The 26,537-nt window shown below is 38.6% G+C and overlaps 1 protein-coding gene across 2 annotated transcripts in view; it reads right to left on the bottom strand.

Moving 5' to 3' along the window:
* Positions 1–937: 937 nt before the first annotated feature.
* The window catches only part of SLC1A1 (solute carrier family 1 member 1), a 52,212-nt gene continuing 26,612 nt past the window's right edge, over positions 938–26,537 (bottom strand). The window contains exons 3-12 of one of the 2 annotated variants that reach the window (XM_061473092.1): positions 23,576–23,668; positions 21,560–21,674; positions 19,604–19,646; positions 17,618–17,725; positions 16,078–16,262; positions 13,952–14,059; positions 8,651–8,773; positions 6,823–7,017; positions 6,182–6,316; positions 938–3,050 (exon numbers count right to left, since the gene is read on the bottom strand). In XM_061473092.1, the coding sequence (XP_061329076.1) occupies positions 2,804–3,050; positions 6,182–6,316; positions 6,823–7,017; positions 8,651–8,773; positions 13,952–14,059; positions 16,078–16,262; positions 17,618–17,725; positions 19,604–19,646; positions 21,560–21,674; positions 23,576–23,668 (1,352 nt within the window). In that variant the 3' untranslated portion in view covers positions 938–2,803. The remainder of the gene's footprint in view (positions 3,051–6,181; positions 6,317–6,822; positions 7,018–8,650; positions 8,774–13,951; positions 14,060–16,077; positions 16,263–17,617; positions 17,726–19,603; positions 19,647–21,559; positions 21,675–23,575; positions 23,669–26,537) is intronic. The other variant, XM_061473093.1, reaches the window with a different exon arrangement.

Here is a 26,537-nt window from a genome sequence, read left to right as displayed (position 1 = left end):
TATTGTATTATTATAATAATATTTTATTTCAATTATTAAACTTTTCTTATCTCAACCCATGTTTTTACCTTTTGTCTCTTTCTCTTCTGCATCCCATGGTATGGGGGGGTGTGAGAGAGTGGCTGCACAGTACTGAGCTGCCAGCTGGACTTAAGCCATGACAAGTTTAAACTCTTATGGAGCTGATATAGCTGGGCTGTGCATGTCAACAGGCTGTCTATGTTTATGTCAAGGTGCTTGCTTTTCTCATCATAAAGAGTAAACTACAAGTCCCTGAGTATTTCAGCAGGAATAGTGTGAGTGACTAACCTTGTCTTCCATGACTTAAAGCCACATACACTATTCAAAATACAGGGTCCAATCCTCTGATAGCTTCTGCAGCTTCAGAGACCCCACAGCCATGTAACAACATGGGATAACAGGTCAAAACCTGTAGGTGCTTTTCTGATAGGAGACTCTCCACCATCTCCAGAACTTCCAGACCAGGAGAAGATGTGCCCATGCACAATGTTTCCATGTATATAGAAGGTTCATACTCAGAATATTGTGTCAGGAAAATCATTCTTGTACTTAACAGTACCTTCAGTATCTGCTTTGGTCTGTTGGTGGGAAATAGATGGCAAAGCAGCACCATCAACCCCTCCTTAGTTGAATCTGATCCAAATAAATAAACAATAAATAAATAAACAAACAATAAAAAATCCCCTGGTTAGAGCATGTTTAATGGTATACTCCCAACCCAGATAATTCATAGTTAAAGGACTTTCTTGCAATCTCAGCATTGTGCTCTAAAGCATTTATTGGAAAAAGAGTAATCCTTGCCAAAGCCACAGCCAAGTCACTAGCTAAGATAACATATCCTAAGTTTACGTTTCGTTGTTCTTGCTATAGCTAGAGTATTCTACATTGAGGAGAGGATGACAGGCTAAAACAAGAGTAAAGAGAGTATTTATTTCTTTATTTAGAACACATTAGGAACACTGTTCACAGTGCATCACAACAGTGTGACTATATAATGGGGTGATCATAACAGGCTAACTTAAAAAAGGAAAGACAAAGCGCAGATTATAGGCTAGTTGGAAACTGGTGGGGTTTTATCTCCCACAAGCAAAGCTGTACAAATTAAGACTGTCTCATATAATTTCTGCACAGGTAAAAGATTGACTTACTCAATCTGTACACTTTCTTCATTTTGTATAAACATACCATTACTTAGATTAACACTTCCAAACAGTTTACAAACTTCAATCTAAATACAGTATTACATCGCACTGATTTGTCGATTTAAGGTGCAGTTTAGCAAAACCTACAGTAACTATTTTCTTCTGTTCTTAATCAGTTCTCTTTGGCACGCTTCTGTTTTACTTAAGTATAAAAATGTGGGACTAAATTGAGTACGTAACACTGCAGGAACTTCAAGGTTTTTGTCAGCATATGAGTAAAATGTTAAGTTTACCACAAGCTTATTTACAAACAAAGAACTGTATATGAATTTCAGTTTACGTATAAAATGGCTCACAAGTCTAATATGCAAGGCAAAAAATTTTTAACAGCAACTCCTCCCTTAAGAGAGTGATTTTTGCACCATGGAAATCTTGTATAAAATGTTTCAGAAAATTGAGATTTTTATGAGGAAATTCTTGGTGCTTCTAATCCTATAGCAAGCCAACTGAAGACATGACTTTCTGGGTTCAGAAATGCTTCATAAGATACGGTTTAGCTGACATGTTGGCACTGTAGTAGTATTGCAGCTACAAACTTGGGTGTTCAACTGGCAAACAAAACCAAGGAGCAAAAAACCAACCAGTCTTGTGTAAAAAGCTTTGTGACAGTGGCTTCCTTCTAAAAAATGTATGCCTCCTTATCCCAATGAGGAAAGGGTTAGAATTTGCACTATGTGTTGCTATATAGTCTGTTTTCATCTTCATGACCCCTGCTTACCTTTGGGCTGATAAATATTTGGTTAGAGTCAAAGGTGAGCATACTTATGTCTACTTCTGATGGAAAAGTGCTAGGAGGCCATCAAAATGGACCTAAATCAGTGAAGTATCACTTTAAAAAAGCTCTGCAAATGCCAGAAGAGCAAACCCACAGCAATCTATTTCACATCTGAAGGGCATTCCTAGCAGCTGGCATTCACATGGAAGGCATGGGGAAAACTAGCTGCATAAACACTGGAAATTCTTCCATGCCCAATTTTTTCACAAGTAAAGAAAAATGAAGCCCTGTTCATAGTAAAATACTTAATACAAGGCCTTCCTGGTCTGTTACTTCCTGAATCACCCAAGTGCTATCCCCTCAGCTGCAAAAATGAGTATTTTGGCACATGCAAGTTACAGTAGGTGTCAAGTACAGTGCAATCTGTTTAGAAGGCAAGAATGTTAAAACGGACTTCATACGGGTGCTCTGTAATGTGGGTAACATGTGAAATGCTGTACTACTCCTGAGTAAAACACATTTGGCTGTCCCAGCTAAAATACCTGTTTATGAGCATGCTGACTCCAAAGAGGCATCTCATAGCCTCAGGAATAGTGTATATTCTTAGGAAAAAAAAAAAAGAAAAAAAAAGTATTTTACAACTGTCTTTTTCTTCAACCTATCAGCAAGGACTAAAAGTAGTGAGTTTAAATTGTTGGGAAAGGTGATGAGAAGGGGGCAGAACTGGTAAGGAGAATCCGAATCTGTATGTGGTAAATCAAATGGATGTAAGAAGTAATTAGTTATCAATTAGGCTTTAATTTTTTGAGATACTGCATATGGCCATGTCCTTTAATGCTCCTGTTTTACCTGAAAGCTACTGGCTTTAGAACTGAGATGTCTGCGTGAAGGATATGGCATCAGACTTATCCACAGCAAAGCCTCCGTTGACATAGGATTTCTTGGTCTCTGTTTCATCATTATCAAGAATCGTTGTTTCCAAGGCGAAAGGATTGACTATGTTGACTTCGGAGGTGACATCCATCTGCTCCAGCTCCTTTTTAGAGAGCTTCTCCACTACTCCTGTACCAAAGGCATCTCCCAAGACATTTACCATTGTTCTGAATCGATCCCTATGGAATAAAACTGTTGTCAGACAAACTATTCTGTGTGTTACTTAGAAAACAATCATCTTAGTAAAAGTAAGCTACTCTAGCAAATGCAGAGTGTCTTTTGCCCAGTGCAGATCTGGGGTAATTCTGTAACTGAAAGGAAAAAATGATGTACAACAAGAAACAGAATTTTCTGCTCTGTATTTGAAGAAACCTGGAGTCACTTTCATGACAAATTACTTTGTACAGAGTGTGCAAAACTGCAAGTCATGTCACTAGTCTGTTACAGCAGTAATCACACTGCGGTGCTCAGCCTTACAGAATGTTGTTGGGAACACTTCTCAGGCCCTGAAGCATGCTACACAGCTGGTTCTATGTGATGAGACTGTTTTTGTTGGGAGAAGACTCTGTGTGGTGCAGCAGAAGAGACTGAATTGTGCCTTTTGTCTTTCTAACAGTCTCTCAGCCAGAGGAGCACTTAGACCAGTATCTTCAGTATTCTGGCCCAAAGCCTGGAAATAGGAAAGGCCATCTTCTCTTAGCTTCTCATTGTTGTAAGGTTGAAGTACAAAGCTGTAATAAGTTTGTCACTTTAAAGAAATACAATACTTGTGTACTGTTGATTTTTCTCCCAACAAAAAGTGACTTGCAAGCCTTAAAAATCTTCCACTATTTGGCAGAGGAGCAACAGAACCGTGCAATATAGCAAAGTTTGAAAATGAACATTTTCAAGTAGGGACTGTGGAAGGTCACGCTTCCCTGTTTTAATTCGCAGCTACACAGCCCTGAAAGGGCTCTCTGGCAGAATGAGTTGCTCTGATATATTTACAAATAAAAGCGACTAAAAATGCAATAGTGAAGTGAATCAGTGTATCTCATATATATATTCTTTTACTACAGCTGCTGAACTCCACTGCTAAAAAGGACCCATGTGTTCTCCAGGTAAGGAAATACATATTAGGGAAAGGAAGAGAGAGGTGTAAACTAAAATTCTGGTGGGATTAGTGTGACAAGTGGGGAAACCAGCCACACTGGAAACTCATCTTTCACAATACTTCTCAAATTTTTTCTATTCCTCATTAAAAACATAGAAGTTCTCCTCAAGCCTATGTAATAAAACCTTGGCAAGTTCAGAATTAACTAGAGGATTGTTAATAACCCACTTCTAGTGGGTTGCATAATAATACATTTTAGGCAATAAGTACAAAAGGTGAAAGTGTTAATAATCTACATGGCATCACAATGTGCATTCCATCTGCTGAGGTGCAAAATGCACTGGCAATGATCCCTTGCACATGAAATTAATCTTTAATTTGCTTTGCACAGCAAGACACCTTAATCTGAAAAACATTTAAATTAGAAACAGCTTGCATTCTTTGTCTGTTTCATAGTGGAACAGGTAGTTCCCACGTGGTAAATTGAGGACTTTCTAAGCAGAGGCAAGTTTAGATCTGCAAAATTATGTGAGAAATAAGGAATCAACCATTCTTTTTCTCTCTCTCTCTCACTCCCATAAAAGAATTAGAGGGCATCAAATAAAATTATTAGAATGTAGATTAAAACAAAACAAAATATCTGTCTGTACAATACATTGTTCAGTTGGAGAATTCCCTTCTGCAGGACTTGTGGAAATCTGAAAGTTTATATGCACCCCAAAAGCAATGAGGCATTTATGGGAGAAGAAACCTATTGAGAACTGTTAAAAACAAAAACCACCTCTACCTCAGGCACTCTGTGACCTGCAGTTTGCAGGAGGGTAAGACACTACTTTGGAAAAAGAATAAATGTACATTTCTTTTCTTCTTCCATTTTTTAGATAGCTGTGCTGATCTGGGAGTTTGTATTGATCTTCACCATCCTTAACACAACTCAACACCTACTAGGAAAAGAGAGCTGGAGAAAATGAAATGGTTGTGGAGCACAGCAAACAAATCTATTACGCCATGTGGCAGACAGTTGATAGGGAGAATGTACTTGTGGCTGGAGCTGTTTTGTTTGGAGCAGTTATGCTTATACAGACTGGCATTTCTCTCTACTGCTTGCAAAAGAGAGTTATGTAATCAAATAAATTATATATATCTGTGAAACACACAGGTTGCTGCCAGAAATCCTTCAAGAAAATTATTAGAAAGGGTAGGGGAGGAACAGGACTCTACCTTGAGTGTAAATATAAGCCTAAGAAAAGGCCATGCAGAGACTATGAAATGATTAAGATCTCTGCATTAATACTGATGAAATATTATCCATGTTTAGTTATGGCAAATGAACAAGACCTTGATTTGAGCACTAAAGCTTGCACAATTTAGGAGGCAAATCCTGTTACTCTTTCCCAGTGAATCATGGAATAAAACTGAATGCTGACATCCTTCTGAAGTCCAGAACACACTCTGTGACTCTTTGGCCTTTTGAAAAAGTAGCAGAGAAACATCTCAGTATAAGTTGAACAGAAAAGATTTACAGATTTGTGTTGAAAATGCTTCTCTGAACTGCTTAAGGACTGGGGGATTTTGATGCACTGTGAGGAGAGATGGCTGGGATCAGGATAAGGAATGCTTTCTGAGTTTGTATGTGTGTATTTGCTGATCAAGGTGGTGCTGGGACTGTGAAAACCTCTCAGTCAAGAACAGCCATGGCAAAGTAAAGCTGGCAGTACAGACTCATGTACAGCCTGCCATGGGTGTACATGTGGAGTCCAAGACCAACTTTGCTTAGTTCATGTTGTGCTCCACTACCTCTTCACCGGTGTATGAATTTTATGTGCTTTGTGGAAAACAGCTGAGATGTTCTGCTTATGATTTTGATGAATGGTGTATGAATTTAGCATAATACAGTGGCAGCTGACATGCCAGAGGCACTCCTTGGTATGCTTATAATTTATTAATGCTGTGGTCACTGTTTTAAGGTTGATAGCACCTCTGGATGTGAGGTTATTCACTGCCATCCCATGCAGCGGGACCTCTCTCAGAATTAAAGCCATTACTGCATTCAACTCTATATTGAACAAGCCCGGCCGTAAGTATAGTCTTTGGCCAATTCCTGCAACAGTCTTAAATGGTTTTGCTACTTTTTCAGACCCACATGTTCCCACACAACTTATTCAAATATTAAAAAGGCAAGAAAAACAATTAAAATATCAAGTGCCTTAAACTTACAGAAGCCAGTCAACTGCAATGATCAGAGTAACATCTTCAGCAGGTAGGCCAACAGCAGTCAGTACTATCACCATGGTGACAAGTCCGGCTTGGGGGACGCCTGCAGCCCCAATGCTAGCAGCTGTAGCTGCAACACTAAATGACAAACAAAGCCCAGAAAAGGCATTCAGAATACATGTTGCTCACAGAAACTCAATCTTTTGGCACAAATAGGCTTGTTTCACTGCAAGAAAGAAGCCCAAATGTGCATGAATGGTACCTACTCAAAGTCTGGTGACAAGTTCATGGGATATGTGATGTATAGATACTGCTACAGTTACACTGCAGAATAACACGCAAGGCAGGATAAACAAGCAAGATGGATGGATCAAAGATAGAGGCTGAGCTGGGTTTGCAAATGCTTGCAGTGGAAGAATAATAGTAATTTCCAGAACAATACTGTATACCTGCTGCATGTCCTAGCCCATCCCACCTCCTCATCAGGTTGCCCAGGGAAGGCCTTGGACCAAGAAGTGAGAATGCTTCTTTACTTCCTGTGCTATGAATGATAGTTTCGAGTTTTCCCGGGATGTCCGAAGTCAATGCAGCATTCATTAAAAAACCCACCTCCAACAAAATGCATGTGATGGCTTTAGTCTTACCTAATGGTAACTATTTGGCCAGTATTCAGCTGTAAGTCGTTGAGCTGTGCAATAAATATAGCTGCTACTGCTTCATAAAGAGCGGTGCCATCCATGTTGATGGTAGCTCCAACTGGAAGAACGAACCTGGTAATTCTTTTGTCAATGAAGTTTTTTTCTTCTGCACAACGGAAGGTGACAGGCAAAGTTGCTGAACTGGCACAGAGATAAACACATAAAGTAAGTGCAGGCAACAGCATAATATTTCCTTTATCTTTCTTTCTTCTCAGAGCATGATCTGCTCTAAGACTCAAATGGAGAGCTAAGGCATGCAGGAAGGCAGCACTATGAAAAAGCAAAGTAACTGTTGTTACCTCTTCTAATTAGGGGAAAAAAACAATAGTCTCAGCTATCCTCAAGATTACAGAGTAAATCGTCATGACTGACGTCATCTATCTGGACCTGTGTAAACCGTTCGACACTGTCCCACACGACATTCTTGTCTCTAAATTGGAGAGACATCAATTGGATGGATGGACCACTTGGAGGATAAAGAACTGGCTGGATGGCTGCACACAGAGTGTGCTCAATGGCTCAATGTCCAGCTGGAGATCAGTAACGAGTGGTGTCCCTCACAGATCAGCGTTGGGACCAGTCTTGTTTAACATCTCTGTCGCTGACGTGGACAGTGGGATTGAGTGCACCCTCAGCAAGTTTGCTGATGACATCAAGCTGTGTGGTTCAGTTGATACCCTGGAGGGAAGGAATGCCATCCAGAGGGACCTTGACATGCTTGTGAGGTGGGCTGATGCCAACCTCATGAAGTTAACCATGCCAAGTGCAGGGTCCTACATCTGGGTTGGAGCAATTCCAGGCACAGCTACAGGTTGGGCAGAGAAGAGATTCAGAGCAGCCCTGCAGAGGACTTGGGGGTGTTGGTCAATGAGAAAATGAACATGAGCTGGCTGCAGTGTGTGCTCGCAGCCCAGAAAGCCAACTGTATCCTGATCTGCATCAAAAGGAGCATGACCAGCAGGTCGAAGGAGGTGATCTGGCCCTCTACTCTGCTCTTGTGAGACCTCACTTGGAGTATTGTGTGCAGTTCTTGTGTCCTCAACGTAAGCAGGACATGGCACTGTTGGAGCAAGTCTAGAGAAGGGCCATGAGGATGATCAGGGGGCTGGAGCACCTCCTATATGAAGACAGGCTGAGAAAATTGGGGCTGTTCAGCCTGGAGAAGAGAAGGCTGCGTGGAGACCCCATAGCAGCCTTCCTGTATCTGAAGGGGGCCTACAAGGATGCTGGGGAGGGACTTCTCATTAGGAATGGTAGCAATAGGACAAAGGGTAATGGGTTCAACAGGGGAGTTTTGGGTTGGATATAAGGAAGAAGTTTTTTGCTGTGAGAGTGGTGAAGCACTGGAATGGGTTGCCCAAGGAAGTTGTGAATGCTCCATCCCTGGCAGTGTTCAAGGCCAGGTTGGACAGAGCCTTGGGTGGCACGGTTTAGCATGGGGTGTCCTGCCTATAGCAGGGGGGTTGGAACTTGATGATCTTAAGGTCCTTTCCAACCCAAACTATTCTAAGATTCTATGATATGTGTAGCCACAGAAACAGTGCAAAGGCTTAAAATGTAGTGTCTAATGAATCGTCTCCCCCTAAGAGAAGCTGGTGTAAGGCCAGCACAATCTGTAGTGCCCCTTTGGGTACTACAGAAATAATGATGAAACTTCCAGAGGACTGAGAACTGTCCAGGTTAAATCAGGGTATGTAACAAAGCAGCAGTAAAATCAGAGCACAAACAAAGCAATTACTACTAAGAACATTACAGAAAATGAATATTTGTTTACCTGGAAGAAATCATGAGGGCCGTCAGAAGTGCCTGAGCCATCCCCATGGCAAATTGAAAAGGATTTTTCCTCACTATTATGAAATAGATTAGTGGCAGAATTATAATGGAATGGATCGCAAGTCTGCAAAACAAAATGGACTAGTGAAATAAATGGATTTATTTCATTGCCTTGTAATAACAGGTATCTTAGTTCTGCCCTCAAGTACACGTATGAAACTCTGTGTTCAAAATCTAGAGATTATACCATCTGAAAAAAAATGCAGATTAATACTGTCTAAACTTTATTTTGGAAGGGGGAAAGGTTATTAATTTTCTTTCCAAAAAAAAAAGAGAATTAACTAATATATTATTTAAAGTAATTTTAAGCTGATGAAGATGAGAAAACTGAAGTAATAAATAATATTTGAACTCATATGCAGAGCGCGATTTGAATGCTAAAACACTCCACTCTCTTACCAAATCCTTACAATACAGATTAGCGACAAATAAGAAAAATAAACCTAATCAACTTTTTAAAATTATGTGCCTTTATTATAGAATATGCTTGGAATTAAAGGTTCCCAGTCACGGGCAGATGAAGTCCACATCTTTCTGCAGAAACTTAAAACATGATCATCTAACAAATGTCCACACTTATTTTGTGGAAAACTCTGTAAACTTAAATCTACAATTAAAATGTAGTGAGATATTTCAGACTGTACAAATGAGATATATCTAGTCTCACTATCTTTCACATTCTAAGTTGCTGAAATACTGTATTTTGCAACTATAAATTTTTAAACTTAAGTATGTTGACACGCAAAAGATCAAACTGTCCTCTTGACTTTGGCTGCTCAGATGTATTTGCCTGGATATTTGGGTGGGCTTTAGGGACAAATTAATCCTTCAACTTGTGCACTGATTTTGAATGTTGTGCATTAATCCTGAATGCTTATTAGTGCAGAATTTTGTGGGCATTAGATTAGAGGTAAACAGTCTCCTGTGAGCATGAGATGTCATCACAAGATGTCCTTGTGAAGATGTCCTCACAAGATGTTCTTATGACTGTTACTATGGTGTAATAGTGTTTTATGATTTCAGAGCACCTGATAAGGACAGTGATAAATCATGGTACCATATGTTCTATCAAAAACTGGTAATTAAGAGAGTAGTAGCCACAATACTGAAACCCACAAGAGCACCAAAAACCACCCAAAACCCTAACTCTTTGTTTCCCTGGAAAAAATATATTTTTTAAAGCCACAGGCATTAGGATTTTCATTCTGTATGTGAACAAACAATTTATTTAGTGGAATGTAAATAACAGCAACATGTATTGATGAAAATTTGTAAAGAACTCTAGAAAGAAACCTAAGAATTTATACAATGGTGCCTGAGAACAAACTGAATTGTGCAGAACATACAGAAAAATATATAAAGTGGCATGGGTGTTGCTGGGTGTCTTAAGAGAATGTTGATGACAGTAAACATTTTGTTTACATCAAGAAGCATACTGACTTCCTAACAGCTATTCTGAAAAATTTAGAGCTGCGCTTTGTTAGTGGCAGCACAAACATGGCATTGTCCAAAATAAAGCATTTGTGCATATCTGGTTTGCTACTACTGATTTTCATGAAACAAATTTGAATTAATATTTTCAGGCATGAAATGCAACTCACAGCAAGTAGCAAAAAATTAAATACCAAAACTCATAATCAGCAACTGAAAAGAAAAATTCTGTTACGGTTTAGTTGTAAGATAGGAAGAATCTTCTTCCTCAGAATTCCAAAATGTCAGAATCCCAAAATTTTACATTCAGAGATGCAGCTGCCTTGATGCTTTTGGAAGAGACAAAGGCACAGGCAGGAGAGAGTCTGACTGCTGCAGGTTCCTTTTTTTTTTAATTCCACCTCAGACTGTGAGTCCTGGCACTTGTATTATGCCTCCTTGTGGTTTAAGCCAGTAACTCAGAACCACACAGCCACTCACTCACTCCCCGACTTCTTCCCACCTGCTCCCAGAGGCATGAGGAGGAGAATTAAAAGAATGAACTCCCATGGGCTGAGATAAGAACAGTCCAGTAACTAAGGTATAACACAAACCACTGCTGCTACCACCAATAATAATAATGATAAGGGGAATAACAAGGGAAGAGAATATAAAACTAAAAGGGGAAAAGGAAAAGAAAGCAATAAACACCAGTGATGTTTATTGATACAATTGCTCACCACCTGCCCACCAATACTCAGCCCAATCCGAGCAGCGATCTTCCCCTTCCGGGCAACTCCCCTCAGTTTATATACTGGGCATGATGTGCTGTGGTATAGAATACCCCTTTGGTTAGGCTGGGTCAGGAGTCCTGTCTCTGCTTCCTCCCAGCTTCTTGTGCCCCTTCTCACTGATAGAACATGAGACTGAAAAGTCCTTGATCAGAGTAAGCATTACTTAGCAACAACTAAAAACATCAGTCTGTTTGCAGCATTGCTCTCAGACTAAAGCGAAAACACAGCACTGCACCAGCTACCAAGGAGGAAAATAAGTTACAGCTGAACCCAGGACACTTCTACTTTACTTTTCCCCCTCTGTGACTGCTAACCTGTCCTCATCCTGACACTGCAACCTTTAAAAGTGAGAGGCTGAAGATATTTAGTGGCCAGCCAGGGCAAAGGCACTGGGAGAAGTCTCATGATGGCCTGAGTAAGACATAAAGACTGAGATGTGCTGCAGACAGTGGTTGGTGAGAGCCGGTAGGGCTGAAAATGTGAAACATCATGAATAATAAAGGTGGGAAGAAATACGCTACAAGATGAGATGGAGAGGGAAGTTAAAGGAAAAGAAGAGGAGGGTAAGACACACCAACACTCAAGCTCTCACACATTTTTCTTGATGGGGAATACACCAATATGTTTAAAATAACCTGTAATTCTCAGGATGAAGCTTAAAGGGAGAGTGAAAGACAGCTACAGAAGACACAGATGAACAGAACACACTGCAAACAGACAAGGTCAAGCAAATACGGATGAAAACCAAAAAAGATGGTGGGGACAGCAGTGTTTAAGAAACAAAAACAAAGAGCGAGCACTCCTCTGGTTTGCCAACAGGTGAGAAAAAAGGGTATTCTTGCAGGCTGGAAAATGGAGAAGCACTTTTTCTCTGAAGCCTATAGCCTTGACTGTACATTGTCATCTTTGTCCCTGTGATGTAATTACAACATGCTCTGCCTGATGGTCAGTTTTGCAGATAATGTTCTGCTGTTCAGCCCTTCTCCACAACACCTTGAGCACCACTCACTGTAAGCCATCCCATAGGAGGCAGAAAGGCTGAGGACATCTACCACAGTACCCATTAGGGAAAACTGTGGCATGTGCAAAAGAGTCTGGGGAAACAGAGACTTTTTCCTCTCCAAGGATGTAAAAGTAGGCACCCTTACAATATAGAATCTTTTTGATGGTACCTGGGAACCTACTGAAATTGTTGTGCATGTCGAGCCCATAGTTACCAGGTAAATGGGAGACTCTATGTGGTGGTAGCTTACTCTGCAAAGTACTCTGGAGAACACACTGTGTCTTCACACACACTTCTTAAGGAAGATATGCCGTCACAGTACAGATAGTTACCAGTGATAGGTAAACAGTCATAAAACTTGCTATCAGATCTAAAACTGTAAAACTTGCTATCTCATCTCTAACTGAAGTCAAAGGACAGTAATAATCCATCCAACACACTCCTCCTCTAAATTAATTGGAGTCAGTAACACAGAAAACCTGCAGAGGTGATACACTGCCATTCTATAAATGAGTTGTACCTAACTTGTGGTCAGGCTCTTATTTATAATTTATATAGAAAATATTAGTCTCTTGTTTTACAGTCTCTTGGTAAACATACACTTTTACATTTTAAAAAAAAAAATTATTTCTTTTCAAATATATAATGAAAACTCACAAAAACTGCTTTATGCATTAGACAAACATTACCTGCCTTCATTTCTGTAACATTTTGAAAGTCATGATTCAGAGCTATTTTTGGAGCTGTAATTTTTACTTAGAAAGTCATTTTATCTGAAATCATTTTTGAAAAGCTAGTCCAAACATACTAGCTTATGTATAAAACAAAAGAACTTTGAAATAAATGTGATAAGCTAGCAAAGATGAATACAAAAAAGAAAAAAAAAAAAGAACCTTCCTGACAATAGAGAAGTTTGCTTTTAAGACTAATATATTAGTCTCAGCGCTTGGTTGTCAGAAGGCATTTGAATGATGTTTGAAGAATAGCATGCATGTGCATAGAGTGGGGGGAAGGAAGCTCTTGAGCAACTTTGGATCTACCCTCTAGATAAAACATTAATAAATCCTTAGTATACTGAAGGAATTATATAAGTGGATGCTAAGGCAATGAACCAAGGCTGCCTAGAAGTTATGCTTCACTGAATTGGAAATAGAAATTTAAATGCATTTAACTCATTGGGACTGTAATACCCATTTATCTATCAAACGTGTTCTTCATACGATAGTCTTCAGAGATATATAATGATCACAGAATCACAACCTGTATCACTTGGAGCAGCTAACTTGCCCATTTTAAGGTTCCACATCTGCAAGGCACCACATTGTGCACTGTCCTCTACCTCAGACTGTTATACACAGCCAAGGTTCTAGAAAAATAATAGAAAAAATGTTTTGATGCTTGGCTAAGTTATTCAGACAGCAACTGCTGCTTTTGCAGCTTCACCAGCTAGCTTTGTCTAACAAACAGTGCAATGTCCAGGGTTTCTCTTCATGTTAGCTACCTGCTCTGCACTGAGGTAGGATCAGTTTCCTCTTTGGCATCATTTGCTGTGCACTGTACTTACTATGCATTTTTATTGGGCAGTGGAGATGGGTCTATGATGATATACCTTCAGCCCACAGGTCCCATGGAGGTTCCCAACTTAATCCAGATATTTGTGTATTTTCAATAGGCTGGTAATCCCCAATAGCTGTAATTCACAACCTCATCCTTTTTCAACTTCTACTATCTAAAAGAAGCATTACTCCTCTACTACTCTCAAAAATACAGGATCAACTAAGAAGATGAAGCAATGAAACAATGAATACAAGAACAGCCTTTACTTCTTTTTTCTTTCCAAGAATGCAAAGCAGTGACTTTAAAAAAAAAAAACCTGCGTTCAGCAAAAACCTGCATTCACAACATTCTCACATAATTTTCACTGATGAGAATTTTTGCCTCTGACCTAGAAGAGGCTGTGTGTTGTGGATAACAGAGTTGTAATCAAGCTCTAAAAACTGCACACATAAAATTTCATCTTTAAGAAATTACATACCCACTCAGTACTGTAGCCATATAAAGACCCAGTTTACGAAAGATTTCCCAGTCCTGAACTTCTATTATCTTCCCAGCAACTAAAAACATTATACCAATTGGCATATACCTAGAAAGCAAAAGTAAAGTAATTAAAAATGCATTCTCAGATATACTGTGTGCTCACCAAGGAATAATTTCTTGTGCAGTGTGACATTTTACAACAGATGGAAGATTCTTTTTCTATTCTATTATGCACCTAAAGATTTTTTGTATTTTATTGTGCAACTGACTTTATTCACTTGCAGCAGGACTTCAACAGACATCATGAAAAAAGATTAGAAAATCAGAGTAAGTGTAACCCTATGCATCATCTAACAAGTACTGTATGAGCTGGTGTCACAGAATACACAGAAGTGTGGGCTTTGCACTACCACAGCAAATGTTTATGCACAGCCATAAGCTTACTTGGAAATGGAAGCTTGTATGGCTGAGACCAGTATCTGTGTATTCTGTAATCACACACAGATGGAAAGGTCTCCTGTGCTTACAGCAGCTGCCGTGCAGCACTGGGGGATATAAATGTCACTTAACACATAATAAGAGTGATTTTAGTATGCTGGGATAGTACAGTCATCAGTGTGTTGCTTGACTGGAAGGGTCCCTATACCCTAGTCAATCTACAAAACGCCATGCCTTACAGACATCAACAGATGGATGGCCTACTGAAAATTCAAGGCAAAAATCAGGGCTTATGCTATCACCAGCTCCACTGCATTCCTTTTGGTACCACAGAGCAGCTGTCACAGAGACAAGTTGCCACTTCAGAGCTTTGAGTAGTATAAATAAATTTGTGACTATATAAAAGTCATCTATTTTAAAATAGAAACTTATAAAATGTGTATGTGCTATCTCACAAATAAAACAGTACCTTGACCCTGTGCAAAGCAGTGCCTAGTTCCTTCTGAGCCCTAAATTTAGTGAAAGTAGAATTAATTCCTCATATTGCCAGCATCAAACTTCACCTTATTCAAGACAGCACCTCCCACATTTGTAGAAACAGGAATTCTGTAGTCACAGCTTCAGGAACGTGCATGACAATGCACAGGTCAGCTTATGGGTAGGTTCCTGTACTTGTGACATGTGCTAACTCCCAGGTCTTGTTAGTGGTAATTTGCTGAAGAGTAAGGCAGCCTATTTCACAGGGCTGTAATTCAGCTGAGGACTGAAACAGCTGCCTAGCACAGGACTTTAAGTTGCAGAAATTAATTTACTTTTCTTTAAGGGCAGCAAAAACTGTGCAACTAAACCCTGTACAGTTTTACTGTGTTACAGGCACCTCAGTGTGCTGGGATGGAAGAAAAATCCATGGAAGGGCCAGATATGGTAAGTTACTGTTTGTGTGAAACACGTGGGTATGAGCAGAGTATTGTAATAAACGGCGCAAGGCACTCCACATGTAGGATCAAGCTCTAGAAAGGATTGTGTGTGCTTATGGTCCTGACCCTGTAATTGTGATCTGCATGGACAAAAGCTCTGTCAATAGCTGTGAAGTTCAACCAAACACTATCAGATGAGTTTCTACATTTTCTAATTCTTTTTCCTAAGAATATTATGAGAGAATATTGTGAGAATGTTGTCCCACAAAACCCACTAGCAACAAGTAAATAATAGGTTGTATTTTGCATACCATTTTGGATTTTGTTCTGTGCTGTGGCTTGTATATTAATTCGTATTTGTAAAGGAACTTAGCTCTAAGGACAGCTCTCCTGGGAACATAATGGGTATCAGGGAACAGTGTTCAAGACAGAGAAAGGCATGTGAGTGGTAATGCTTCTGCAGTCCTCAAATCACTAATGCAGTTGTACTGGTTTGATATAAATCTCTAGCAAGAATATCTGAAAAACTCATATTTCTGGTGTACCAATAAGAACTGTGTCTTTAGTATATAGTAAGTAGAAGCCATGTCCCCTCAAAAGAATCAAATTCTGTAGAAAGGAAACTTTTTACCAGCCTTTCTTTTAAAGATATTTGCTGTAAAACACTATACAAAAGCAGACATGCAAGTATGAGTCTGCTCCTACCTCTTCAATGACAAAACCCGTTCAAAGAAATAGTTAGAAAATGCCAGTATGTCTTTGGACTTACCACATAATTATCTCAACTATTCTCATTGTAGCTTCATTCAGTGCATTGAAAAAATCCACCAGCACTTGTCCTTTCTCTCCCATTTTTCCAATAACCATTCCAAAAACAAGACAAAACACGATCAACCCCAGCACATTGATGCCGTTGGAATACATACCAACGAGTTTGTATTCTTGGGTTTTGTTCTACAGATTAAAGAGAAAAAAGTTACTAGCTGAACATACTGAATTTAAAGAGTTCTAAAATTAAAACACATTTATATCTTCCCTTGAAAAGACACAGAGCTCTTCCCTAGTGACTCTTATTCCCTTTCTGGCAGCGCCAAGCAGTCATGTTTAAGAATGAAGGTAGAAATAAATTGGGTTTGAAAGCTTTGTATTTTAAAGTTATGCGAGGATTTGACCAAACCCTAGCAGGGGTAAAGCATCCCTTAATTTATGTGCCCTTCCTATAGACCAGCAACATCTAGGTATCCACAGTCATGGCTTCAATATACTCAAGAGTTAGTCCCTATTGTTGAGAACAAAACACAGCTGATGGGGAATCCTTGTGGTTATTTCTGAAGAACTGGAGTGTTTGTGTCTGCATTTAAGATAGAGCCCACTGTGTAAGAACTAAGACAATGGTATCCAATTTTGCCTTGTTTAAAATCTATTGTTTAGCTGAAATCAGTGAAATTACATAGGTTAAAGCAGAATTGGATACACGTAATGTAAAAATCCTACTAAATAGGTAGTTACACACTCGTCTGTATTTGTGCAGTATGAACATATGAAGGAAATGGTGCAATTCTTCACAACATCCTGCCTCAGGATTTAAGTCACGTCTTTTCATATAGCTCATGTTTGCATGCTTTCATTACTATGAGATGAAGTTTTGAAGGAGCATAATAAAATGCATATTGATTTGGTTCATAGTTCTGTGTTCATAATCCATTGAATTCCTTTCTCTCTCTCCTCTGGTATAAGTCTAGGCTTTATAAACAAATAAGTCTCATAAGCTTTCCACATGTCTACTCAGAGGCTTGTTAAACCTCTTCTTCTCTTTTGTATTTTTTTTTTTTGGCAGTGTAACAAACTATTATATAACAAATGCCTTCCATTGTTTTGCTTTCCATTGAAAAAAATGTATTATGATTTTTCATTTCTTTCTTTCTGCAGTGCTTACAGTTATGCTCCAGCATCTCATGGATATACATCTAGCCTTTCCACACTGACTGTTGTGTTTAATTTCTCAGCAAATTGGCAATTCATTAGCATACACATTTAATGGAGTATATGAATGTATTATTTGCTCACATTATCTATTATCTTTAGACTGCTTAATTACCAGTGGAGTCCTCTGGTGTTCTTAAACCCTACTTGAAGATCTTCATAATTACCTCTTGTATTTACTTCCTAAATTTTGAGCCCTTGATAAAATCTATGTACCATTTCCTTCCTTTTCTTAATCACTAGCCACATGAACTATACCAAATTTATTCTAAGTTCTTTGCTCCTGCTTCATATATTATGAAGGAATATGACAACCAAGGTCTCACCTTTGAATCCTCTGCTGTCGTAGCAGTTGTAACAGCTTGCTCTGCCAATGCAGAGCTGTTTTTATCCACAACATCTGTAGCTTCAACTTTTTCACGTTTAGTTTTATACTGGAAAAGTTTTCCAAAAAAGGGAAGAATTTATTTAGAAACATGAGGAAACTGAAGAATGGACAAAGGCATAGCCTTTGCCCAGTAAAAATAAGGGAAAAATGAACCAGTCTAACTTGAAGGTAGCAAACATAGACAAAGACATTAATTTCCAATTTGTGTGAACCATCACGGTTCTGTACTTCAGATGCTGTATATCAAACAAGTGATTCATAGATAATATGCTATGAATTCTGTTTCCCAGGCTCTCATGTTCCCTATGGACCTGATGCAGTCTTGTGGGGGATGAGATACATACGCCTCCTGACAATGACAAGGAGACTTTTTGCTGGGACAGTCTGGAGAGAATTGCTACCAGCCACACCAGCAGAGGTCTGCAGAGCAGATGTACCTGATATAGCCAGAGCCCTAGTAATGTGGTTAGTGTAACTAATACCATTACCTAAGGTGAACAGCCATTCTCTGTAGCTGAGCTGGTCATCTCCTAGTCCCCTTTCCCCTGAAGGTCCTGTGCACCAAGTAGACCAACGTCAAGATTACCAGACACCAGACTAATTATTCCCCTCCTTACTGGCCTTGAAGGCCCAAGTAAGTTACCTGACTGGGTTTAAACCATGATACCTGGACAGGTGGTGACCCTGCTACAGAACAGGGAAGTGCGACAGCACATAGAGCACTGTCTGTAAAACCAAGCAGTTAAGGCGGAACTTGGACCAGAGCGGCTGCTGGATGGTGAAACCAGGACCTGCCAGTGGCCAGGGGCACAACCACCATCATCTGCTTCCTCTGAAGATTGAGTGACTGACTCGTACTCTTTTATATGAGTCTAGATTGTGATTGTTACATTGATACAGCATACCATGTATTGAGATTTGACCTAATCTGCAGAGAGTCCAAGTGACAGGAAACTGTAAGCTAAGTGGTGCTATTATAAAACTGTACTACACTGATTATGCTTATAGAAATCCCATGCCACCTGATCATAAATTCTGTGTTATACTGATCATAATATCCTGTTAAGAAAATAAAGCTTTAATTGTCACTACAATTTAGTGTCACCATCATTCTGCCATGGGCCCCTAAAAGAGCCTGTCTGTCCCCTTAGTGTTGAGTGACAGTAATTAATATGAGAAAAACTACATGAAAAATTTTTATAAACTGGAAATGCATTCAGTGTTCTGCACAGCTGGATAGTTAATTTCCTGGGAAAGGTTAACTACCGCACTTATAAACCTCAGCTAATCTGGTAGGCAGCTGAAGGGGCAAGCAAAAAAGGTAAGCAGAGAACATCACAAAAAACAGTTAATGTATTTACAGATAAAGATGACTGAATCGGAAGCCCGATAATCTATATATAGACAGCATCTTCCTCTTTTATCTTGCAAATCACACTTTTCCTGAAAGATGCCTCAAATAGACTACTAACTGGCTGCCTCTTCCTTAAGACAGATCATCCGGTCAGGCAATGGATATTAGATGTCAGACACAATGGGGTGAGGACTAAGTGACTCGAACTTCATCAGACACTGAGGGTTTTTAAGAACAAAGAAACAGACCCTCATGACATGGTTCTTCTAACTCTGCCTGTCTCAAAAGGAAAAATCTTGTCTAATACACTGCTTGGTTTTTGCACCCAGCTCCTAAACACTGTCTTTTTGCAAGTGATGATCAAGAATGTAATAACTGGTAATAAAGTGTTTATCATAATGGAAATGAAACAAAGATGCCTTAAAAAAGAGTCTTTTTATGGGAGATTAAGATCCTCCTGGACTTCTCAGAAATGACTGCTACCTGACATAGTTTTGGGGGACATAAAAGAAAAATAACTTGTAGTTAACAATGAAAACTACAACAGCAAAAAGGAATGTTCAAACTTACCTGTTGAAAACAGGCCTGAACAAGGTTTTCTGGGAACATATTCCTGTAAAAGAGTAGAGGCATTTCAACACTACAGCATACTAAGAAAACATTGCTTATATAAACAAAATCTGCTGTTTGAAAAACAGATCAGGTTGCATTCCTTTATCCAGAAAGCAGTGGATTCAGCAACATGAGATATGAAGTCCAGGAAGTTTAGGACTCCCAGTGATTTTTTGACTGTTTTCCTACTATTGAATTTTTGAGTTCATCTTTCAGTGTTAGACATTTATGTTGGTGAATTATTAAACTTACTGGTTTTGTTATTTTTTTTTCCCCTGCTGCATCATCTCCATCATTTCCATGAACAATACAGGACACACCATTTTTACAGGATTTATCAAATAGCGGCAGAAAATAAATAGTAACCCTTATAAATGCTGACCTCTATTGTAGTTTTGAATTCAGAAATAAATCTTGGCCGATGGAGGATTCCCATGTATTATTCCAGGGTTAAGAACCATTTTTTGCACACTGAAAAATTAGGAAATTAGATCAAAAGCAGTGCAACCCAGTTGTGTGTCTCCTTTCCAACTGCCAATTTCAGATTCAAATGACTGCAGAAAAAAATGCATTAATTTGGTATTTACTGAATAATCAGTCCAGTGTGGAAAAAGGCAGTTCACATATTGAAACAGAAGTCTTTATCCTTCTTCCAGATCTTTCACAAACTCCTGCCTTTATTTTTCAAGTTTTTAAAGAAAATACTCCTCAAGGCAAGGTTATTTTGTACAGGCCTCCGATTTTCCTTTATATTACAAGACTGTCCAGATTCGAATCTGATCTGTAGGAAAAGTAATCACTAATTTCTTTGAAAGAGAATTTCAGATTTCAAATTCCTAATTTATAGTCTTAAATTTACTTACAAGAAGTTGAACTACAAACTTTAGCAAAACCTCAAACTACTCTGAATTCCAATTCACACCACTTCTTAATACAGGCACACATTTTGTGCATGGAACTACATAAACCCTGTGAATATGTGTGGAAACGTTCATGTGGAAGTTACTGGTAATAGACCAATTAGGTTTATAATGCATCTGGTTGTACAGTTCTCCTCACTGATTCCTGGGCAGGTGACCATGAGGCATAAAATGAGCTAGCCAAGGAGTTGCCATTCTGGTAATACACAGGTAGAAGGGGACAGATAAATTAAGTAAAAATTCTACAAAAGGAAATGAGTGGGTAGGAACAGTGACACAGATCAGTGACCAATTGCAGCTGGAGAAAAAAAAATAATCCACAAAACATTTTTGAGGGAACTACTCAGCCACTACTGGAAATGCAAGCCTTTTTTGCTATTTTTTTCTAATTTCTAAATTCAAAACACTGTAGTTCAGAAAACCCACCCAAGTCTTCTGCAGACTTTTATAGGGGTTTCCGTCTTCTGATCACGTCAAGTATCTACAATGCTCCAGGATGCAAACGGGAAAAGACTCATCATAAGACTTCCACAGATACTGGTGATTCAGCCAATTTGTTGAATGTACAACCCCAAGAAACCTTTGCATACTGCATCTGTTACTCTGCATCCTGCCTTGAGGAGCAGAAACAGAGCACTGCACTTTCTGGTGGTTGTCTATGCTGGATGACACAGAAGCTGTCAGTCAGTAACCCACCAATCATTCAATCTTTGCTGGTATTTTTTTCATAATAGGTAAATCTTGCATATCAGTTTCTACAGAGGAGGGTATTTTTGTTGTCACTGGTTTGTTAACCAAAGTCTACAGCGTAAAGAAAATTTTTGTTAGCAAACTGATTTGAATATGCTCCAAAATGTCTAGCCTGTTGAAATGCAAGATATTCTGTATTCATCCAAACAAGATTAGAAAGCATTTTTATTACACATCACAACTTTATTTGTATTGTTGGGACTTCTGCAACAAGGGCATGGAAACTTATAAAAGAAAACCTCACCTGATCAGATCCAGCATGGCATCAACAGTACTGACTTCTGGTGTACTGCCCACTCTGTCAATCTCATTTGCTTTTTGAGGCATTCCAGGCTTAATGGACACAACTAAGACAATCCCTGCAGAAGGAGAACCATAAGAAAAGCTCACAGTGCAAGCAGAAGCAGTGGTGAACCATGCCTCAGTGTATCCTGTGTAGCTAAATTCTTAATGAGTTAAATGCACTATGCTTTCCCTGGATGCAGAGATGCTCAGAAAAGGAAATCTACAGTGGTTTGCAACACAGGAGCTACCTGTAGCCTTGACTCTGGACATGGGTACTCTAGCTTTGGTTTTGCATGTATGTCACTAAATCACTACTGCTTACCAAGAGAGTAAATTACTTCAGCTGGGTTTCAGCTGAAGTGGTCTGCAACTTCTGCAGGGTGAAATTTCAAATTGCCATTTACCTTCTCCCTTATGCAGTTCTTCCTGTTAGTAACCTTCAGATATGAATACAAGCATGTTGTCCTGTGATCCCAATGTACAACAGATGTTTTGGTAAAGTTAATTAGCAATAAAGTTACGTAAAAGAACTGGCTTCTGAAACAGACTGAAATAAAAAGTTACAGGCAAGAAATGCTAGGTTTAACCTTACGAATACTGAAATCAATGACAATTTTTCCATTTACTTTAGTGACTTCATTTTAGGCATTTTTGCTATTAAATGAAGAGCAAAAAAATAAAAGGCCTTTCCAAATGTATGTTATTTTACTTTTTCTCCCCCAAAACCAAACAAATCTAAAGTAAATGAAACTACTAAATCTCAGCATAGGAGAAAGAGGCACTTGAAGGACCCTCCAACCAGAGAGGAACAAGGTCTTCTAATGACAGCTGTGAATAAAAGCAGAATTGAAATTGTGTAGCTCTGCACAGTGAAACAAATAATATCAGAGTATCACAGAATAACTTAGAATAGCAGGGACTTCTGGAGTTTATTTGGTTTAACCCTTTTCTTGGGAGTTTCTTTGTGTAAGGCTAATTTCAAAGTTAGTCTTTAATTAATTTTAGTCTAATTACTTTTAGTCTAATTAATGTTAGTCTTTAGTAATTTTCTTCACTACATATTCACAGAAAATTCCCAGACAGATAAGACAGTCTAAATGGTACAACCACAGTGATCTATTCTGCTCAATAATGCGACCTCTAAAAATTAATCTGGCCTCATATGTCCGTATATGATTTTTTTTTCTATTGTTAAATATTGCTTTGGCTTACAAGTAGGCCACATACGAGGTACATTTTGTCCTTCAAATAAATACGTGTTTCTTTTTAGTGGGTGATACCTAGGCACAGTATCCACTCAGGCTCAACAAAATATGAAGATAAGTCACAAACTACGTGAGAGGTGACAGAGAAGGGTCTAATTTTCTTTCTTATTTAGGAAGGTAGGCTGAAATGTTTGCTCAATCATATACGGAAGATTTTAATGTTGCTTATAGAGAACGAACTTCCTGCAAAAGGAGATGTGGACTTCACAGAACTATGAGTGGAGCCTGATAGTGAAAGAAGTGACAAAAACCTTTTAGGAAGGAAATCAGATGACAAGGGAAGCAGTATTTTCTGTTGTTCTTTCAGATGAGACATATTATACATTCTCAAATCGGAGAATCACTGACAATCTATTATTTTCATATTGGGGAAATCACTTTGTAATTAAGGCTGGCCTTTGATGTTCATTCAGCTTTCCCACTGCTGTCCCTATTTACCTAAGCAGACAATTCCTAATTTTCCTTGAGCTGAAATGTATGGCAAAATTTCCTGTGGCTTCATTCTGCATATGAATACAGCCCAGGTGTGAACAGAGGCACTAACTTCTCCCTGTACCTGGCTACAAGCATGACAAATGTTTGGTATGATTCCTGTCTCTTCTCCTCATCCTGTCTTGGGAAATCAGTAATGTCACAGTACTGCATAACTGCAGCTAGGCAATGCTGAAGATTTTAATGAGGATTAAAAAAGTTACAGTATCACAGAGTACCTAGTATTACAGCCATGATTGTAGTGCAGAAATAATAGATGAGCGCTCGCAAACCAATCTTCCCAGAAACACTGGAATCCAAAGCAGCAACACCTGCAAAAAGAACCGCAAAAACAAAGCACTAAAATACAGTCTTAGGTGAAGCCTGCTTTTTTTTTTGTAAAGACAATTATTTATTGTCTCTTATTTCTATGCAGGATTTTTTTCTTTATTCAAGATATTCCTAAATACCTAATTGCAACTTGCACTTCTGAAAAATGTCTGTAGTGGACCAACATATTTGCTACTGCTTCTTCACAGAAATCAAGTTCCCCAGGAATTTTCTAGGAAAAATATATATGAGCTTTTCCGATTCCCTGATGTCATGAGGAATTAGGCTTCTTTGGTTCATGAATATATGTTACAATTTATTTCCATATTCACTTAAACAGCAGTTTCACTTTCTTCAGATCTGTAATATTTTGGCTTTAAAACTAAAAAGTCATGAGACGGGAGCTGCTCAGTACTGTTACCCCAGGTTTGCCAAAGGCACACACAGACAAGTAAGGCTTATTCCTGGTGGGCTCACCTTCATTAAGACATTTAATTGTTTTTTTTTTTGCCTAAAGCTTTTCTGAAGTCTGGGATGTTTCTACTCCTCTGCCTGTATCTGTCATTGTCAGGAACTGAGGGTAGGTTTTGTTAATAAAGGTGGGGAAGTGCTGAGGCGGGTGGTACACTGAGGTCAGCTTAACTTCTGGCAACAGTATTGTATCAGACTGCTCCTGAAGTATTTTTTTAATTGTTTAACAGATTTACAATTATAGCTGCACACATACAATTCACTAACCAGGGTCAAATTAGCATTGTGACTGTAAAAGTTTACTGTCCATAACCACACAAGTTAATAATTCACTGCTATCTCTTTATTATACATTTGTGATGGACTTATCTTTTTATGATTATTGAGTCAGGTTATCAAAGACTGGACAGATTCTTTTGTACAGAAAAGCAAAATTACCATGAGGATATTTAACCTCAAAGAAGCACAGTTTTATTTGGGGGAAGAAAAAGAAAAAAAAAGGTTCCAAAAACTAAGGAAGAAAAATCAAAATATCTTTTAAAAGTAAGTTACACAAACGTAACTTACTCATCTCTGAGCTTCAACATGTGTTGATATCTCTTTCAGAAGGTGTATTAACTGCAGTAACAACTTTGTCTATGGCATTTATATAATGCCTTACTAGTTCTGCTAATTGTTACTCAAAATACAAACAGTACTGGGAGGGGAGAATGAAGGTTATTCTGTTTCATCATCTATTTGATAATTTTGGATCTTCCATGGGATAGCATATCATCAGACTGAGTACAGAAGAACTACATATACATGCAGAAATCATGATGTAAAGACTACCTCATTTCTACACAAATAAGGATAATAAAAGAACTACTACTACAGCAAGGGAATACAGACCAGTGCACAGGAAAAAACAATGCCACAGAAAAAAACAGCTATTACAGTAGGCTGTCAGCACTGAGGATATTGTTTGAGGCACAAACAACAGAATGGACACAGAATTTGGGCGATCACGTTTATTTCTCAGCTTGGGAACTGGGAAAAAAGTAGAAAGGAGGACTTTCACATTGCCATGGGTTCAGCTGTGGAAATTATGGCAGTAGGAGCTCTTGAGAATGGATAGTAATAAATAATATGTTCTGCAGACAATATAAAAGCTGGTTTCAAGGCTGTGAATGTTGAAACTTTTGCACCTGATATTTTAACTTAGAAGACTTTACATCTTTTAAAAGAGAGGAAACTGGTATTGCCAGTTCCATCTCTTAATGAAAAATTCGTAAAACTAGAAATCATGGAATTTTATTCTAAAACTTGTTGTACTGACTGTCAAGGAGTTGGACAGACAGTGGAGATAAGATCTTTTCAAGGTTTGAAGTGCTTCACAAAGCTTGCCTTAAGATTTTTTTTGCCTGACAGTCTTGTTGACTCAGCCAAGAACCTAATAATCATGCAAGGTTATTTCCCTAGAATATTCAGTTATGAAGATTCTACAATTAGTATGATACAAAGTTTATGTGACAGCCATTCTTCTGGCTCCAAATTAAATCCCTCTGCAAACAGTTATGCTCGCTGGAGTTACAGAGGCATAACTAAGGGAAAACTTTGACCCTGCTTTTTTAAACTAGATAATAATCCTGTTAGTGAGTAAGCTGTGGCAGAATCCATCTTATGCTTCCACTGCAATGTCGGTGCTGCTTTGCTAGTAGCTATAAAAACACGCAAATCAGTCAGGCAGGCATCACCAAATAAGTGATGTACAAGTATGCTCTGAGGACAACAGGTGTGGATTTGGGTTTTGGGTTTTTTTTAAACTGCTGTACTCTGAAATAAAACTTTATACAGGATTATGCTTCTATTTAGAGAATGGAGTAGGATTCACTGTCAGTACCACAGGCAGGTTTGCACTGAGTCCTTTATGCTGCCATGCTCCTTTTTTTTTCATGTTAGCTTGTTACACATAGGAAAACACAATATATAAAACCAGATTTCCCTCCAGATATATCCTACTGTCATTAGTGAGCCATTGATAATATATTGTAATTTATAGCTCCTGGACTTCTTGTCAAGCCAACTGAAAATTGCATTTCTTTTGAAATAATATCATGGCTTTGTAATTTCTTGGTTATGACTGAAAAAGTTAATGGAAGATGTATTAAACAGAGCATATAACTAACACTAATTTTAGTTCATAAGGAAACTTATTTCTCAATCTAAGATGACACACATGCTACTCAAAATGAAGAGCCTGCAATGTTGAAAGCAAAAGTAAAATCACAAAAACAGTGTATCTACTGTGCATATCTAGTGTGGATTACCACTAAAGTTTTATAACTATTTTATTTGCTCTTCCACTCCTTCAGCCTATTCCCAAGTTTTAAATGTTTAAACAGGTTTAAGCCAATAAAC

The sequence above is a fragment of the Pezoporus flaviventris genome, unplaced genomic scaffold, assembly GCF_033815535.1.
Source record: "Pezoporus flaviventris isolate CSIRO_AGI_PZ_B2104156 unplaced genomic scaffold, CSIRO_AGI_Pfla_v1 ptg000076l, whole genome shotgun sequence".
In the NCBI taxonomy this organism is placed as follows: Eukaryota; Metazoa; Chordata; class Aves; order Psittaciformes; family Psittacidae; genus Pezoporus; species Pezoporus flaviventris.
The sequence above is the reverse complement of the archived record's forward strand: the minus strand, read 5'-3'. Positions and strand labels throughout refer to the sequence as shown.